The sequence below is a fragment of the Astyanax mexicanus genome, chromosome 1 (assembly GCF_023375975.1).
Source record: "Astyanax mexicanus isolate ESR-SI-001 chromosome 1, AstMex3_surface, whole genome shotgun sequence".
NCBI lineage: Eukaryota > Metazoa > Chordata > Actinopteri > Characiformes > Acestrorhamphidae > Astyanax > Astyanax mexicanus.
Window position 1 is genome coordinate 10623298 of NC_064408.1, and position 16522 is coordinate 10639819.

Consider the following 16522-nt stretch of genomic DNA (forward strand, 5'->3'; position numbering starts at 1 on the left):
CAAATATTTAAAATTTTGCTACTGTGACTTCGAAAGTGGTCAACATCTCATCTTACACCAAGAAAAAAAAAAACGAATCCATAATTAATCAATGAATGGTTTATTAATTGGACGGTCTTATAGCTGTGCACTAGTGTATAGAACGCAGCCCAGTGTAATTAGCCCTGAATATGAGATGAACTGGAGTCTATTTTCTGGCATATTCTCTTTTCTTTCCCTGCATATATTAGAGGTTAGAGAGCCCAGTCTAACAGGAAGCTGTACTAATGGTGATTTGCCTTTGAGAATCTCTCACAGTCAAAGGCTAAGCTTAATTGGTGTCTGGAAAACCTGCCTTCTTACCTTACAAAGGAAAAAAAGGAAAAGAGGTGACAGTAAGTACAGCAAATAAAGCCATCATTAGACTCGAAACCAATAATGAGGAAATCCTCAGTGAGAAAAGCCAATGAAATGTCATCTTAACTCACAAAAAATAGAAAAAAAAAAAAACGAGTCAAAATTGTTTTTTTTTTATGTCAGGAACTATGAAAACTGCCACTTTACAATAAAATGTATTGTGCTCTGAAAGCCCAGAGGTTTCACACTATTTTCTAATCATACAAATTTAACGTCAATAAAAGTAAAATAGTAAAATAGTGCCAGTAGGTTCATGTTTATCTGCTCCAGATAAAGAGTCTTTTTCTATTGACATGACTTATTTTCTTTTCTGGGACTGGACAAGTTGTGAGTGTGCATTTGCACACGTCAGCAATCCCTTCATTAAAAATGAAGTCATTCAGACTATAAAGGAACACATAAGGAATCATGTAGTAACTTAAAAGTGTTAAACAAACCATAATACTTTATGAAGCATTAGCAATACACTGTTAATTTGTGGTTTCTGAGGCTGGTAACTCTTGGTTATCCTTTCCTGGGCCAGTCCTGATGAGTGCCAGTTCCATCACACTGTTTTTGATGGTCCATGTGACTGCACTTGAGGATACTTTTAAAATCTCTTAAATGTTTCAGATTGACTGTGCTTATTTTATTTCTTCAAGAATTTGTTCTTTATTTAGTTCAGTAGTTCTTGTTATAATATGTATTAGAACATTAATCAAATAGAGCTATTCACTGTATACCTGTAACTCTACCTCTTCACTACTTTACAACTGATGCTCTCAAACATATTAAGAGGCAAGAAATTCAAATAAATTAACTCTTGACGAGTTCAGCACAGCTGTTAACTGAAAACCTGAATTTCAGGTGACCAGGGGTTTTCAATGCAGAACATTTAAAAATAAAGAACAACCACTGAATTTAAGGTGTGTCTATACTTTTGTAGGGTTCTGCTTTAGGTGGCTGCCATATCATATTGTACGCAATAATATAGCCAACATTTTTAAATATTGTGAACGATAATATACCCTGAAATATTATCGTTCTTTACGGGTACTAGTTTTTTTTTTTTTGTTTGTTTTTTTTTTTTTACTGTTTTTAGCAAAAGTTATAAATCTACTAGAGACAGATTATATCTGTCCAGAATTATTTATTTGACTTTAATCCTGGATATATGGAGATATTCGGAGTGAATTATTAGTATGATGACATTCTGGATCATTGACTTCTGTTACAGATCTTATAAAATTCTTGTATTTTTTAATATCATAGTCAGGGGTGTGCCATATTATATCATATACAATAAGAAAATGTCATTTTCATTTTGTTGCAGTAGTGTATTATAGAAATAATTATTGTGAAAATACCATGAAATATCGTAATATTATTATAGGGCCATATCGCTCACCCCTATTCTGTATAATGGTAATAAAGACAGTAATGAATAGAAAAAATAATGCAGAGTAAATAAACCACATAGAAATGTTTGATTTAGGCTTTATTAGACAGTAATAAACCCCTAATTTGTGTTTTTAATATAAATCACAGACAGTGACTAGTTTTAACAGTATAATACAGTATAATATGGTTGTGCTTTGTGTGTAAAGCAGGTGTGAAGCTGATTTACTTTAATGGCGAGGTCACAGTGCTGGCTGGCGGTGGTCAGCTGCTCGATGTGTCTGTCCACCTCGGCCACAGACAGACTGCAGGCGCTCTTCTTCCGGCCGCAGACCACACTCTCCAGACCGGTCAGCACCCGCTGCAGCTCCGAGTTCAGGTCACTGCAGTTGTCTGGAAACAGGAGATAGAGAGCACTTGTTAACATTACAACACACCACTTACGCAAAAGAGCATGCACTAATATATATATCCTCACTGTCTAATAAAAAAATAATCTTTTCAGGTAATTTTTGGAGAATTTTTATTGGTCCATTCATCAAGATGTCTTGACAAAGTCTAAGGGACAGTTAGTTTTTAAAATGATGTAGTAAACTAAAAAAATTGACAAAAATGGAGTGACAATATGTATTTAATGTGGGAATAAACTACAATAAATTCCAATAATAATCCATGAAAATTTGGTCAAAATTAGATTCATACAATACAGGTCGAAAAGACTCTTGGCCCTATTTTAGCGATCTTTTTTTAGGCCATGTCAGTGCGTCTTTGCTATCGTAACGGCGGGAAAAGTATGCCATGCGCAGCTCCAAGCACGCAAAAGGCATGTTCTAATTCTCCTAATTAATCATTGGTATGTTTTGGGCGTAACGTGAAATAAACCAATCAGCATGTCACTTGCCATTTATTTTAAGAGCCAGGTGTGCTCTGACTTTGGCGGATTGCTATTTTAACGGTGCAGTGCTTCTGAGCTTCTAAGCAGAGGATACTGACGTGCTCATTCACGCGTTTTCTGTTTATTGTTGTAAAAGATGAAAAAGTTGCTGTGTGTCTTTTTGTGTGTGTAATGAGCGGGGGTAAAAGCGCATTGAGTGTGTTGCCATGATAGCAATAAACATCTGACTGTGGATGTGTGTCTTGGTTGTATTCAGTCAGCAACGCATCTCCATAGGCGTAGATAATATTTAATATTCTTAAGCTCTGTCGCTATTTAAACGGTGCAGGTGCAAAGCGAGAAAATAGACTGTTGACGGGGAGTAAAATAGCAATAAGCATCATGAAAAACCTCGCACAGTGTGTATTGTATTGTCTACAATGGTTTAAAAAAGGCTACATTTTAAAAACTGTCTGGGACCTGTCAGGCACAAACTTTTTATTTCCATTTTGACGAATTTTATGATGAAAAGAACAATAGGAATGCTTAAAAAATACTTATAAATATAATCTTTTAGATAACTTTCTCTAAAAGTAAACAAGATATAAGAATACCGGTACTCAAGGCACACGTTTTTGGCAAAACAGCAATAATATCTCATTTTTCTCAATAGCAATTTGTTTTTTAAAATATCAGTAGGAATTCATGATATAGAGGTTGTGATTCAATATATTACCAAATATTCCAATTCTGCAGATAGCTATTATATTTTGAGCTATGAATGTTTGTGAATGTTTGTGTAGCATGACCACATTCAGAATAGAACTGAAATGAAATCAATAGAACTGATTGAATTGAGCTGACTGTCATTTTTTTTTAAGAATTTGAAAGGCCAAGATGATAAGTTTCTTTGTCTATCCTGGTTTCTCTTCATTCACACATAATTGAAACACACACGTGTGTGTGTGTGTGCGTGTGTGTGTGTGTGCTTAAGAGTGGGAGGGATTTGTTAGCTTCTTAATGCTTCCAGCAAACACAGTAAGCAGGCATAAGGCAGTAAAACGCTGAAGGCTCAGAATAAGCTTCCTAAGTCTGAGATTTATGTCCAATGTGCCAATCAATAGCAAGGTCTACACTACAAGATAAATATTGATCCAGAGCTGAAGACGGAATTCATTTCACTAACTGCAGCCGGCCGTGAGTAAGTATGCACCAACACGCAGCAGAGTCTTCTGGGAATCCTCCTGGATGAGACGGAATGACTCCGGTCTAATCATAATCACAGTGCTTCACTCAACAAGCCTATTCATAGTCTGCCGCTCAGCGTAAAGAGGAAGAGAGGACGTGAATCCGATGACATCGTGAAGCAATTCACCGCCGTATGGATCGGCAGGAAGCTACTGGCTTTTGTGCTGAGAACAATATGGCTGATTTTATTCACTTCAACAGTTCTCAACATGGTTCTCATACACAAACTCCTAGAGTAAACTCATTTACAAAAAAAAATCACACACCCAGAACTGCTGCAAAACACTATACAGTTAAGTCCCATCTTAGCATGTTCTCCTCCACCAGTCTTACACACTGCTTTTGGATAACTTTATGCCTTTACACCTGGTGCAAAAATTCAAGCAGTTCAGTTTGGTTTGATGGCTTGTGATCATACATCTTCCACTTGATTATATTCCAGAGGTTTTTAATTTGGTTAAAATCGAATAAAAACACATAATTTTTAAGTGATCTCTTATTTTTTCAGAGCTGTATGTAATAGTCATAAATTCCCAGTTTTCGGTTGCTACATTAAGCTAACCAAAATACAGTGTTGCGCTCACTGGATGATTTTGATTAACGTAAAACATTTCATTGGCACACCTTAAATTTTTAGTTAATACTAAAGTATAGTCAGAAAATTACAATACACATTTCATAGAACTTAAATCAGGTCAACTAAAAACACAAATTATTTTTTTAAAAGTTGGTGAGAGGTCATATTTGAATCTTTAATACATATGAAAAATGAATAATCTGAACTAAAGATTTTTAGTTGGCACAGCTGGTGGTGGTTTGCTTACATTTTTTTTACTTGAATTGGCCTCAAAACAAAAAAAAAATCTAGTGCACTAAGTTGCCTTGACATCGTTCGAGTTTTCACAACTTTTTGATTTTTACAGTGACGTGCACTATATAGTGATAATCATACAGATTCAGACAGAGCTTCAGTCTAGGGGTGAGCGACATGGTACTAAAATAATATCACGATATTTCATGGTATTATCACGATAACGATATACTTAGCGATATAAATTAATATTATTTTATTTTCAAGAACACACTACTGCAACAAAATGAAAATGTCATTTTATTATTCCATACGATTTATGTCACACCCCTACCTGAGATATAAAAAAAATACAAGAATTTGATCAGATTTGTAACAAAAGTGAATGATCCAGAATATCATGATGACTTATAATGCACTCTAAATATCTCCATTAAACCAGGACTAAAGTAAAATAAATGATACTGGAAAGATATAATCTGTCTCTAGTAGATATATAAAGGAAAATAAAAACAGTGTGAACAGTGTAGTACCCTGATGTAATAAGTGGGGGCGGGTGACATGGCACAATATTTTAAGAGTATAATATCGTTCACCATATTCAAAAAAGTTGCCGATATTATTGCGTACGTTATGATACGGCACACCCCTACTTCAGTCACTAACATATCAGCTGGACTTCGCACAAACTACCCAGCACTGTGTGAATAAGCTCAGCATCATGAAGATGATAGTGAGGATGAAAACAGGAAGGTGAGTGCTTTTGTGAAAATCATTAAGTGGAGAGGTGACTGTGTCTCGGACAGCAGCAGCTCAAAGCTCAGGGGAAATTTGTAAGTTAAGGACGTCTGATTGTCCTTGCTTTCTATTGGATTGACCTTTTGTCTCACCGTCGGCTGGAGCGCGTCTGTGTGTCATCTTCAACAATATTATCTTCTTGTTGCTGTTCTATAAACCAAGCAGAAGCCTATTATATTGAGCCCTGCCTGCCAACCAGCCCAGCGTTCACATTCATCGGCTTTTCCAATCATAAAGTAGGTAGTGGTTGATTCTGAAGCAAAAACGGTTTGATTGATTCAGTGGCTGCCATTACACACATTTATAGACCAGCACCAGTTTTCGGTTGTGTTGTAGTTTGTGTGTGTGTGTAGTAAGGGTACTGTGTGTGTGTGAAAAGTGTGTATGGTGAGACTGTATTTGGTTTAGTATTTTTTTTTCCACCATTCCTCCAATAGAAAACTGATTTGGCAGTGTTTTCCATGGCAATCACGCTCCTCTTTTCTTCTACTAAAAGGTGCTATCGTTTTTGTCCCCGCGCTCACCGCTATCTTTCCTTCAGGACATTTAAGGAGCCGCTCATCGAATTCCTCTCTTCATTACCCTCATCCATGATTAAAATCTCCCGCAGTCTGCCAGGCCTTTTGTTTTTCTCCTCATTCAGAGCGCCGCGGTCCTTATACACAAACACAGCATCTCTCTGGCAGGCTGGAAGCAGCTATTGTGCTTTCACAATCCTACTTTTGTTTTCCTAATCCCAGCATTCTTGCTGCACTTTTAACCCATCCAGTTTCAGAGTTATAATAGTGGTCTTGCTGTGCTGTTCAGTATTTAATGATGTAATTACTTATATCACTAAATAAAAGTTGAAATTAATTATTTTATTTCTTTCCCTACATTGTAAATGAATACTGAAGTCATCCAGACTATTAAGGAACACATAATGAATCATGTAGCAACTTAAATGTGTTAAACAAACTAAAATACTCTATGAAGAAGCAATTAGGTGCTCTTATCTGGGGAGGTGTTAACTTTTAGCAGTTTCTGAGGCCGGTAACTCTAAAGAACTTATCCTGTACAACAGAGGAAACTCTTGCTCTTCCTTTCCTGGGGAGGTCCTGATGAGAGCCAGTTTCATCACAATGTTTTTGATGGTCTTTGTGGTGACTGCGCTTGAGGATACTTTCAAAGTTCTTGAAAAGTTTTATAATGACTGACCTTCATTTTTAGCAGTATGAGCAGTGTGCCAAATCCTGCTGGAAAATAAAATTTGCATCTTCATAAAAGTTGTCAGCAGAGGGAAGCATGAAGTGCTGTAAGAATTTGTGGGAAAACAAAACTGCACTGACTTTAGACTTGATACAAGACACCCTCCTAGAGTTGTGAGCATTGTAAGGGATGGGGAAGTCCAAGAGAGAAGGTGTGTTATTAAGTATTCACTCACCCATCAAAATTATTGCACTCTTCCATGTCCACAGATGTATAATAAAAGCAGTAACTAGTCATGCTGGGACTGCTTCTACAAACATTAGTAATGAAAGAATGGGTCTCAGGCTCTCAGGAGCTCTCAGGATGCAGCACCTGTTCAACAAGTCCAGTGGTGAAATTTCACTACTCACTACTAAATATTCCACAGCCAACTGTCAGTAATATTATAACACAGTGGAAGAGACTGGGAACGACAGCAACTCTGTGCTCTGTCAGTGTAAAATAACAGAGCGGATGCTGAGGAGCACAGTGCACAGAGTTCACCAACTTTCTGCAGAGTCACTACACCAATCAGTACACACCTCCAAACTTCATGTAGCTTCAGATTAGTTCATCACTACACACCTCCAAACTTCATGTAGCTTCAGATTAGTTCATCACTACACACCTCCAAACTTCATGTAGCTTCAGAGTTCATCACTACACACCTCCAAACTTCATGTAGCTTCAGATTAGTTCATCACTACACACCTCCAAACTTCATGTAGCTTCAGAGTTCATCATCACTACACACCTCCAAACTTCATGTAGCTTCAGATTAGTTCATCACTACACACCTCCAAACTTCATGTAGCTTTAGAGTTCATCATCACTACACTCCTTTAAACTTCATGTAGTTTCAGATTAGTTCATCACTACACACCTCCACACTTCATGTAGCTTTAGAGTTAATCATCACTACACTCCTCCATACTTCATGTAGCTTCAGATTAGATAATCACTACACACCTTTTATTGCATACCCTACTATTAGAACGCAAGCATAGCCATGAATTTGGTACTTCCACTACAGCACATGGTCTGTAGGCTGTTATGTAGGGGTCAGAGAGAGATGCTCACCCATGTCTGCAGTGACCAGTGTTGACTGGTTTTCGGGTAATGAGACGGAAGCTTGGTCGGGGTCTTGATCCATGCTCCGCTCGTCTTCGTTGACTTCTTGTTGGCTGTGGCTGAGTTCAGAGCGCAACTCCGAAAACTCATCCTCCTCCCTGAGAGAGAGAGAGAGAGAAAGCAATAGAGAGAGTGAGAGAGAGAGAGCAATAGAGAGAGAGAGAGAGAGAAAGCAATAGAGAGAGAGAGAGAGAGAGAGAGAGAGAGAGAGAGAGAAAATAAATGAATGCACACACTATACATGACCGCCCTTACTACCCCAGAGAGAAGTAATAAGGTCAATGTGACAGTGTGACATATTAAAGGCACAGAGAATAGAGAATCCCCCCAAATGGTACATGGGGACAGAGCTTATAGGCATTACTGCAGTTAAAGCCTGGCTATTTTTACAAATACAGAAAAGCTTTAAAGCAGGACTCGTGGAAAGCTGCTGTGGGAATAATGCTGCTGGAAGAGAACAATGCTGCTCAACAGCTCAAATTAAATATAGAACATGATTTATTGTCATTTTGCTGCCACTCATTCTGATTTCCTCAGCCAAATCAGGCTAAACTACCGGCTATAATTAAACCATACACTTTAGGTCTAAATATGTGTAAACACCCTCTCTAATTAGTGCATTTGGCTACTGTACATTGCTGACACAGATGTGCAAATGCACATGGGTATTAAGCCCCCCAGTATTGAGATTGCAGGGAGCAGGGGATTGGAGCAGGGGAACTGTGCTCTCTGGAACTGTACCTTTAAAAAATGTAAACATTACGACTGACTCTATTTTTGTAATAGTGATTTTTGTTTCAAATAAAAATGGGCCCAAATCAGCAAAATCAAAATCATACTGCCTCGCCACCAGAAGCCGGAGTCTGAGAGAGCACAATTTGACATGCACTCTCTGGACAAGTACGGTATTTTTTGCACTACAAGGCGCCAGTGCCAGATTAACACTTTCTGAGGCCCGGGGCTAATTACCAGGATGAGGACCTTCATTTCATGTTCTGATGCATGACCTCACACAAACACACTGACACATCAGCGACAGCGTACACAGTACCAATCTATGACAGACTACCATTTAAAGTGAACTAGTATTATGATTTCAATTCAATTTAGGGTTGGGCGATGTCTCTTTAATTGGCAGATGACTATGTTTACAGGGAAACATCGCGATGGACGATGATATCGTGTGGGGTGGGGGTTGATAATAACTAAAAACTGACATTTACTATAGACGAATAAAATATATACGCAAAAAAGGAAAAATAGGACACTTTAAAAAGATCATTAAAATGGATACATAAAAAAATAAGAATGTATATCTTATGAAGAAAAAAATAATTTAATCAATAAAATAAGAAAAGTATTTCAAATGAATAAAACAATAATTCATATGAAATAAAAACTCATTTAAAACACAGTCAAAGGCTTTCTGTGCGCAGAATAATAAAAGTTTCAGTTTCAAGTCATCAAAACCTCAACCTTTCCTTTATATTTGACAATATTCGATTAAATTTACAGGTCCTTACTCCTCTTCATTTATTTAACTAAACTGAGTTTTATATTTGTAGCCTCGTGCTGAATTCAGCTCCGCGCTGCGGGAGAGCGAGAGAGCGAGAGAGAGAGAGCGCGCGCTCATCTTTGCTGGTGGTAGCTGCTACAGCAGGCTGACTACTCCACGCTGGTTAATTTGGGTGTTTTCTTTAATAATTCTGTCGCTCTTTCCTTTTTTATTGCTTGTAATTTTCGTTTTTTTAATTAATTTTTGTCATTTGACATTCAGCGACCGGAGGCCCCCCTAGTGGCGAGGCCCGGGACTGCAGCCCTTTCAGCCCATTCTTTTAATCCGGCCCTGTAAGGCGCACCGGATTATAAGGCACACTGTCAATAAACGTCTATTTATTTAGGTTTATTTTTATACATAAGGCTCATTTTAACTAGTAAGCAGTAACCAGTAGTAAGGAACAGGGGTGTCGCCAAGTTTTCCTTCTAATTCAGAAGGTCTCGCCACTGGTTAAGTAAACAAAACTGTAATTCTTCAAAAAAAAAAAAAAAAAGTAATTCAAACGAGTGCTGGATGTTAATCTACACGGATTTCTCTTCTGAAAACTGTTTATTTGGGTCAGAAAAGCACTTCTGTTTAGTTACAGTAAGCTTAGATATCTAGATTTCCACAAAAGCTGGAGCATTAGGTTTAGCATTAGCGGCTAACCACTAGCGGTTAGCGGCTAATGCCACCAGTCAGTGCTACACTGAGGAACCCTAAGTATTCTGGTAAACCAGGGTGATATTAGCTTCCTATAGATGAGAAGTTTCTAGTTTCTGGCTGAAGGTATTTTAGATCATTCTTCTTTATAAATCATCTCCAGTTCAGTCAGGTTTGACGGTTTCTGATCATGAACAGCCTGCTTTAAATCACACCACAGATTTTCAATAATATTCAGGTCTGGGGGCTGAGACGATTTGAGATGATCATTCCAGAACGTTGTACTTGTTCCCCTGCATGAATGCTTTAGTAGATTTTAAGCCGTGTTTAGTGTTTAGGGGGCGTTGTCTTGTGTAAGTATACAGCCCCGGCACTTTAACTTTAACTTTCTCACTGATTCATGGCTGGTTGAACACACCAGCTCGTTTAATTTGATGCCGGCCCTTTATCTAATGAACATGTGTCCAGCCTCTGACCTCTGACCTGACCACGTGTTGCGCAGGCTGGAGGCTCTTCCAATTAAAAGTGAAGTAGAGTGTCTCTCAGAGTTCTCTTTATTTGCATGCTAATGTATGCACATACATGCACAGGAGGATGGGGAAGGTGGAGCCGCTGTCATCTTCCGCTGAGAAAATGTCACCAGCTCATGCAGGAAATCTGCTCTTATTTAAACACAATGGCAGCTCACTGCTGGTGAACATCAGCCTGATAACTCCATGAGCTCATCAGATTCAGCAGATAACAGACTGAGAGATTACTGTCCCGAATTTCTCTACTGTATGAGCTCCAGTATTCAAAGTAATGCACTACTGCTGGTTCAGGATTGTATTAGTGATTACTGTGTGGGCAGCTTACACATGTGGAACAGCATTATTAATGCAGAAGAAATGTATATATATATCAGTATTTTATACTGTATATCACAATATTTGTATTATTATTTATTTATAGTTTTTTATTTGCATGACTGGGCTTTTATATAGGTTTGTGAGTTACTCTACTGTTAGGAGTACATATAATATCAAACATTCAGGCTTTAAATTAAGGCTTTGGTTAATATTGGGTTCATTTTGTCCCACAAAATGACACAATATATGAAGAAATCAGACTTTATTATCAGAAACACAGCTGAAGAATGTAAACAAACTATAGACCTTAAAAAGAGATACGCCCACAACTTTAACACAACTTCCTTTACAAAACTAAATATTTTAAACAGTTCCATAAACACTATAAGCGGACCTAAAATACTTATTATTGAACACATTAGAGGCATTAAAGTATTTAAGTAACTGTTTATCAGTTTATCACAATTCCCTTCTTTCTCCAGTTAACACAAATGATCCTTCAAGCTACAATATTAATATATTTAAAATGGCTGTAGTTACTGTTCTTGAAGTTTTTTTTTTTTTACCTCATATCTAGAGCTTTATCACTTGTGTTGAATAAATGATTTTGTGCCCAGGACCGATTGCATAATTACATTTCGTCTCTTTTTCTCTGAGAGAATAAGTGAGAAAGCTTTGGTCATATGCTGTTCTTTTTCTATTTTACTGATTCTGATAAGAACACAGTCATACAACTGAGGAACAGCAGCAGGAGCTCTTTAGATAAAGTGCTGCTCTCATATCACAATGTTTCTCCAGGCAGTACTACAGAGCGAAAACAGCTTCAATTACATGGAGCACATTTTAATAAGACCTGAAATAGGCTAAAAGGTCTGTAACATGTCTGATGGTGGGAAGAAATTTGTCAGGTGAGGAAACAATTACCGAGTTTTTGACCTCATTTAGGACGACCATCAGCAAAGATTCTTCAGAAAAATTCTTCTCATTAATTTATTTAATTAATTTGTTGGCTAGCCGCAGAAAGAAGTCCCTGAGCAGCGGACCTGCGGCTGACCTTCCGTCTCCTCACCGTCAATACACAGCCTGCAGACTGGAGGGAGTGGCTTTTGTGTGTGTGTGTGTTTCTCTATGCCTGACCACACACAGCAGGCCTCAGGCACGCAGAATAAGTAGGATAAGTGTGTGTGTGTGTGTGTGTGTGTGTGTGCTTGTTTAGAAAGACAGGAATTGAGCAGCATGTGGTCATACATGTGTCTGACCAGGTGGTGTGTGTGTGTGTGTGTGTGTATGTGTGTGTGTGTATCAAACATTTTCAGGACAAAGACAAATAGTATATACATAGTAATGGCATGTTAGTGTGTCTGTGTGTCACAATTGTATCATTTCCTTATGCTCTTTAGAGTACACTTTATGTCCAGATGTTTGTGCACACCCCTTATAATGAATGCATTCAGCTACTTTGCATCCACAGACAAAAGTGTGCAAATGCACACAGACAGTTTGTCTGTATATATTTTTATATCCTTAGATAAGTAGTAAAAATAAATAAGTAGATCCAACCTGTGTTCTGTAAACTGTGTTCTGTTCTGCAAACTGTGTTCTATCATTTTTTTCATGATTTTTCCATGCCTTCAAGCCAAATTTTCCTGACCATACGATAAAACATCAGTGCAGACAATAAAACCAAAAATCAACTAAAACTATAATCAAAATTGATTATAATAGTATAGTAGTAGCTTGGTAGTAAAATGAGTGTCGGATCCTGACAGCTCCATTGTGTAGGGCTAAATTACTGAATTAACTCTGAGCTCACGTATTTCTTAGGTCAAAATAGATTTTCTCAATCGATAAACAGATAAATATAAAGATTTGAAGACCAAATTTCCATGACTTTTCCAAAACTTTCTGGGTATTTTTATTTCCCCAAAACTTATCCAGGCCTGGAAACTGCCTTTTCAAATTCCACTGTACAAATCCTGGGTCTAGGTTCAGCAACAATATGTGACTACCTGAATATACTGAACATAGACCAGCTTATTCCATCAATGGATTTTTTCTTCCATGATGGCACGACCATATTCCAAGATGACAATGCCAGGATTAATGGGGCTGGAATTGTGAAAGAGTGATTTCACAAGGGAGCATGAGATCATCATTTTCAGAGTTCAGATCTTAACCTCATTGAGAATCTTTGGGATGTGCTGGAGAAGACTTTGTGCAGTGGTCAGACTCTACTATCATTAATGCTGCTGCAAGATCTTGGTGAAAAATTAATCCAGCAAAACTGGATTGAAATAAATCTTGTAACATTGCAGAAGCTTATTGAAACAATGTCACAGTGAATGTGTGCTGCAATCAAAGATGTAGGCGCTCCATCAAAATATAAATTAGAGTGTGTGACCTTTTTTTTGATCAGGTAGTGTATAATCTGTGTGTCTATTTGCACTAATAATGCACCTGTTGAGGGCAGGGTGTTCACAAATTAGGGCTGCACCATATTGGAAAAAAATTACTTTGCAAATGTTCTTTTTTGATTATGTATATCGCAATATTAAAAAAATGCAGGGCCCATGACGTCACCAGCCCCACCCCCACCTGTGCGCTGTCACATGTCAGCGCAGAGTACTCAAAACTCGAGGAAAACAGCAAAACAACAGTAATCGGCCCTTTAATCAGGCATTTAAATGGCTTTTTTAAAAAGGTAAATAAGAGCGTTTTTCTGGGATTAAAAGCGTGAATTCAGCTGTAACTGAAAATATCTGTGCAAAACTGTGCTGGACTGTGCAAAACTGTGCTGGTTACCTCGTGTTTATTCCTGCCCCCCCTCCCCCTCACGCTTCTCAGGCAGCAGCAGCCTGTCACTCACACAGACACAGAGACAGCGCTGTGCATCTACTTCTTGTGTCAAGAATCAAACAATTGTAACATGACGTGTTTGATTTAATTGCCTCAAGTGACATCACACGTCCTGGAATGTGACTTGCACATGCGCACATCATGATGACGATACTTAAACGGTATATCGTGCAGCCCTACCACAAATATTTGCACCTGTAGTGTTTTGTATAGTAGCTGACCTGATGGTGGTTCCCTGCAGTAGGTCTATCTTCTTGTTGAGCTCGGCGATGACGCTGTGCAGCTCGGTGATTCGCTCCTCGTAGCGCAGCGTCGTCCTCTCCTGCACCTCCTCATGCTCCCGCAGAAGATGAGACTGCTCACACTGTGCAAACACACACACACACACACACACACACACACAGGGAATTTAATAATATAAAAAAACACACAAAGAGAAACCCCCAAGGTGAGGCGAACACACACCCCCCGAGCAAGAAATTATTTCCCATCAGACACACACACACACACACTTTTCTCAAATCATACAGAGACAACACACACCAAAACAGATGTGAACACACATCCACACACTAACTCATTCATAAACACTGCCTCCGCAGGACGGGGAGCTAAATTTTGAATAATTCAGGATGTCAGTTTCCGTAACGGTCCCAGTAATGAAATATATGAGCGTACGCTTCACTGCAGCCGCAGCCAACAACCGCGGCCACCCACGTCCACTCCACCAACACACACACACACACACACACATGCACACTCAACACACTGTCCCCCTATAGCACCGGCCTGTCAGACTGTACGCTGATTAATGGCAGCATTAAGTACAGTGGAATTAGCTATTGAGTGCTACTATGGGGAATTTAAATTCACCTCGTGTCGACCCATTCACTAAAACAGCAGGAGATAAATGGAGGCGGGACACTCGGACCCCTGAAAGAATGAAGCGACGGCGTGTATGTAGGGCGAATGAGACGTTTTTGACCGGAGAGGTTATTTAATGGCTGCTGATGCCGATAGCTAGATAAACGGACGTCAGGTCAGTGTCAATTTCAATTACAGGAATTAAACTCAGGAGGATAATGTAGCTTATGTCTGTAGATCTGCTTGGACACATACTGTACTCATAAATGTTGAAATACTGGTTAAAAACGTATAATTTAATAGTTTAATGTACAATAAAATAATAAAAATTAATGTACAAAAGGCTTTTGCGAAAATAACTCTACTGTCCAGGAAAGGCTTCCTACTTAATATTTGTATTGCTGTGATAATGTCATTGCATTCAATGCATTAAAAGTTTGGAACAGAATAGTCACAAAGCTAACAGCCAGGCTCAGCAGAGTTAGACCAAGTTAGTCCCAATGCTAACATCCAGGCCCAGAGGAGCTGAACCCACAATGCTACCAGAGAGAACAGTCAGGATCTGAATAGTCAAAAAGTTAGCACCCAGGCAGCAGGGTTGGACCAGGTTAATCCCAATGCTAACACAACCAGGCTCAAAAGAGCTGGACCAGGTTAGTCCCAACGTAAACAGAAGGCTCAGCAGGTCCGAAGCCAAAATGCTACCAGAGAGAACAGGCAGGATCCACAATATTGGATGCCAAACTTAGCAGGGTCGGACCAGGTTAACCCTAATGCTAAAAGCCAGACTCAGCAGGGTTCAGCCAGGTTAACCCTAATGCTAAAAGCCAGGCTCAGCAGGTCTGAAGCCACAATGCTACCTGGCAGAGCAGTTAGAATCTACATGATTGGAGCAGGTTAGCTTAGATCAGGGGTGTCCAAACTTTTTTTGTTGGGGGCCAGAAGGAGAAATATATTTGAAGTCACGGGCCACAGACTCTATAATAAAACAAATAATGAAATATACCACTTTAAATAATACTTTTTCCTGATTACTTTAATTTACACACCATTTTACTTGACTTACTATCTTTATCTTTGACAGTTTTGTGTAAACTAAGATTTTTCAAATTGATGTTTAATTTCATGATGTCTCCTTAATTACGGCAACTTTTAGACTCTTTTGCCCCATTTTTCTGCGCTAGAAATGCGCACTCTCTCCGCTTTTAGACTCTTTAGCCCGTTTCTGACACCTAGCGTTCAAACTTTGAATCTCACATTATAAAAACCTGCTTAACAGCGGGCCAACTTTCATTCTATTTCTAAAATACCGCGAGGGCCGCTCCAAAAAAGGAAATGGGCCGCAAATGGCCCGCGGGCCGTAGTTTGGACACCCCTGGCTTAGATGATAACAGCCAGACTCAAAAGAGCTGGACCAGGTTAACCCTAATGCTTAAAGCCAGACTCAGAAGGGTTCAGCCAGGTTATCCCTAATGCTAAAAGCCAGGCTCAGCATGTCTGAAACCACAATGCTACCAAGAAAAACAGTCAGGATCTACAGGATTGGAGCAGGTTAGTTTAGATGCTAACAGCCAGACTCAGCAGGGTTGAAACAGCAATGCTAACAGACAGTGCTGCTGGGCTCAGCACAATTGGAAGGAGTTAGTCCAGATGCTAACAACCAAAATAAGAAGGGCTAAAGGACCTGATCTGAGATACAGATTTTTGGGTTTTCACTGGCTGTAAGCCATAATCATTAACAATCATCAACACTTGAAATAAATCACTCTGTGTTTAATACATTTATAACATTTATGAATTTCAAATTTTTAACTGAATTACTGAAATAAACAGTAACATTTTTTTAAAGATATTCTATTTTTTTCTGATTTGATTTGATTCTATCAAAGTTT

General features: G+C 38.7%; 1 protein-coding gene across 2 annotated transcripts in view; it reads right to left on the bottom strand.

Annotated features, from left to right (window-relative positions):
* The window catches only part of mcc (MCC regulator of WNT signaling pathway), a 183589-nt gene that overhangs the window by 68832 nt on the left and 98235 nt on the right, over positions 1–16522 (bottom strand). For both annotated transcript variants that reach the window (XM_022665786.2, XM_022665787.2), the window contains 3 exons: positions 13988–14130; positions 7812–7960; positions 2003–2166 (listed from right to left, as the gene is read on the bottom strand). In XM_022665786.2, the coding sequence (XP_022521507.2) occupies positions 2003–2166; positions 7812–7960; positions 13988–14130 (456 nt within the window). The remainder of the gene's footprint in view (positions 1–2002; positions 2167–7811; positions 7961–13987; positions 14131–16522) is intronic.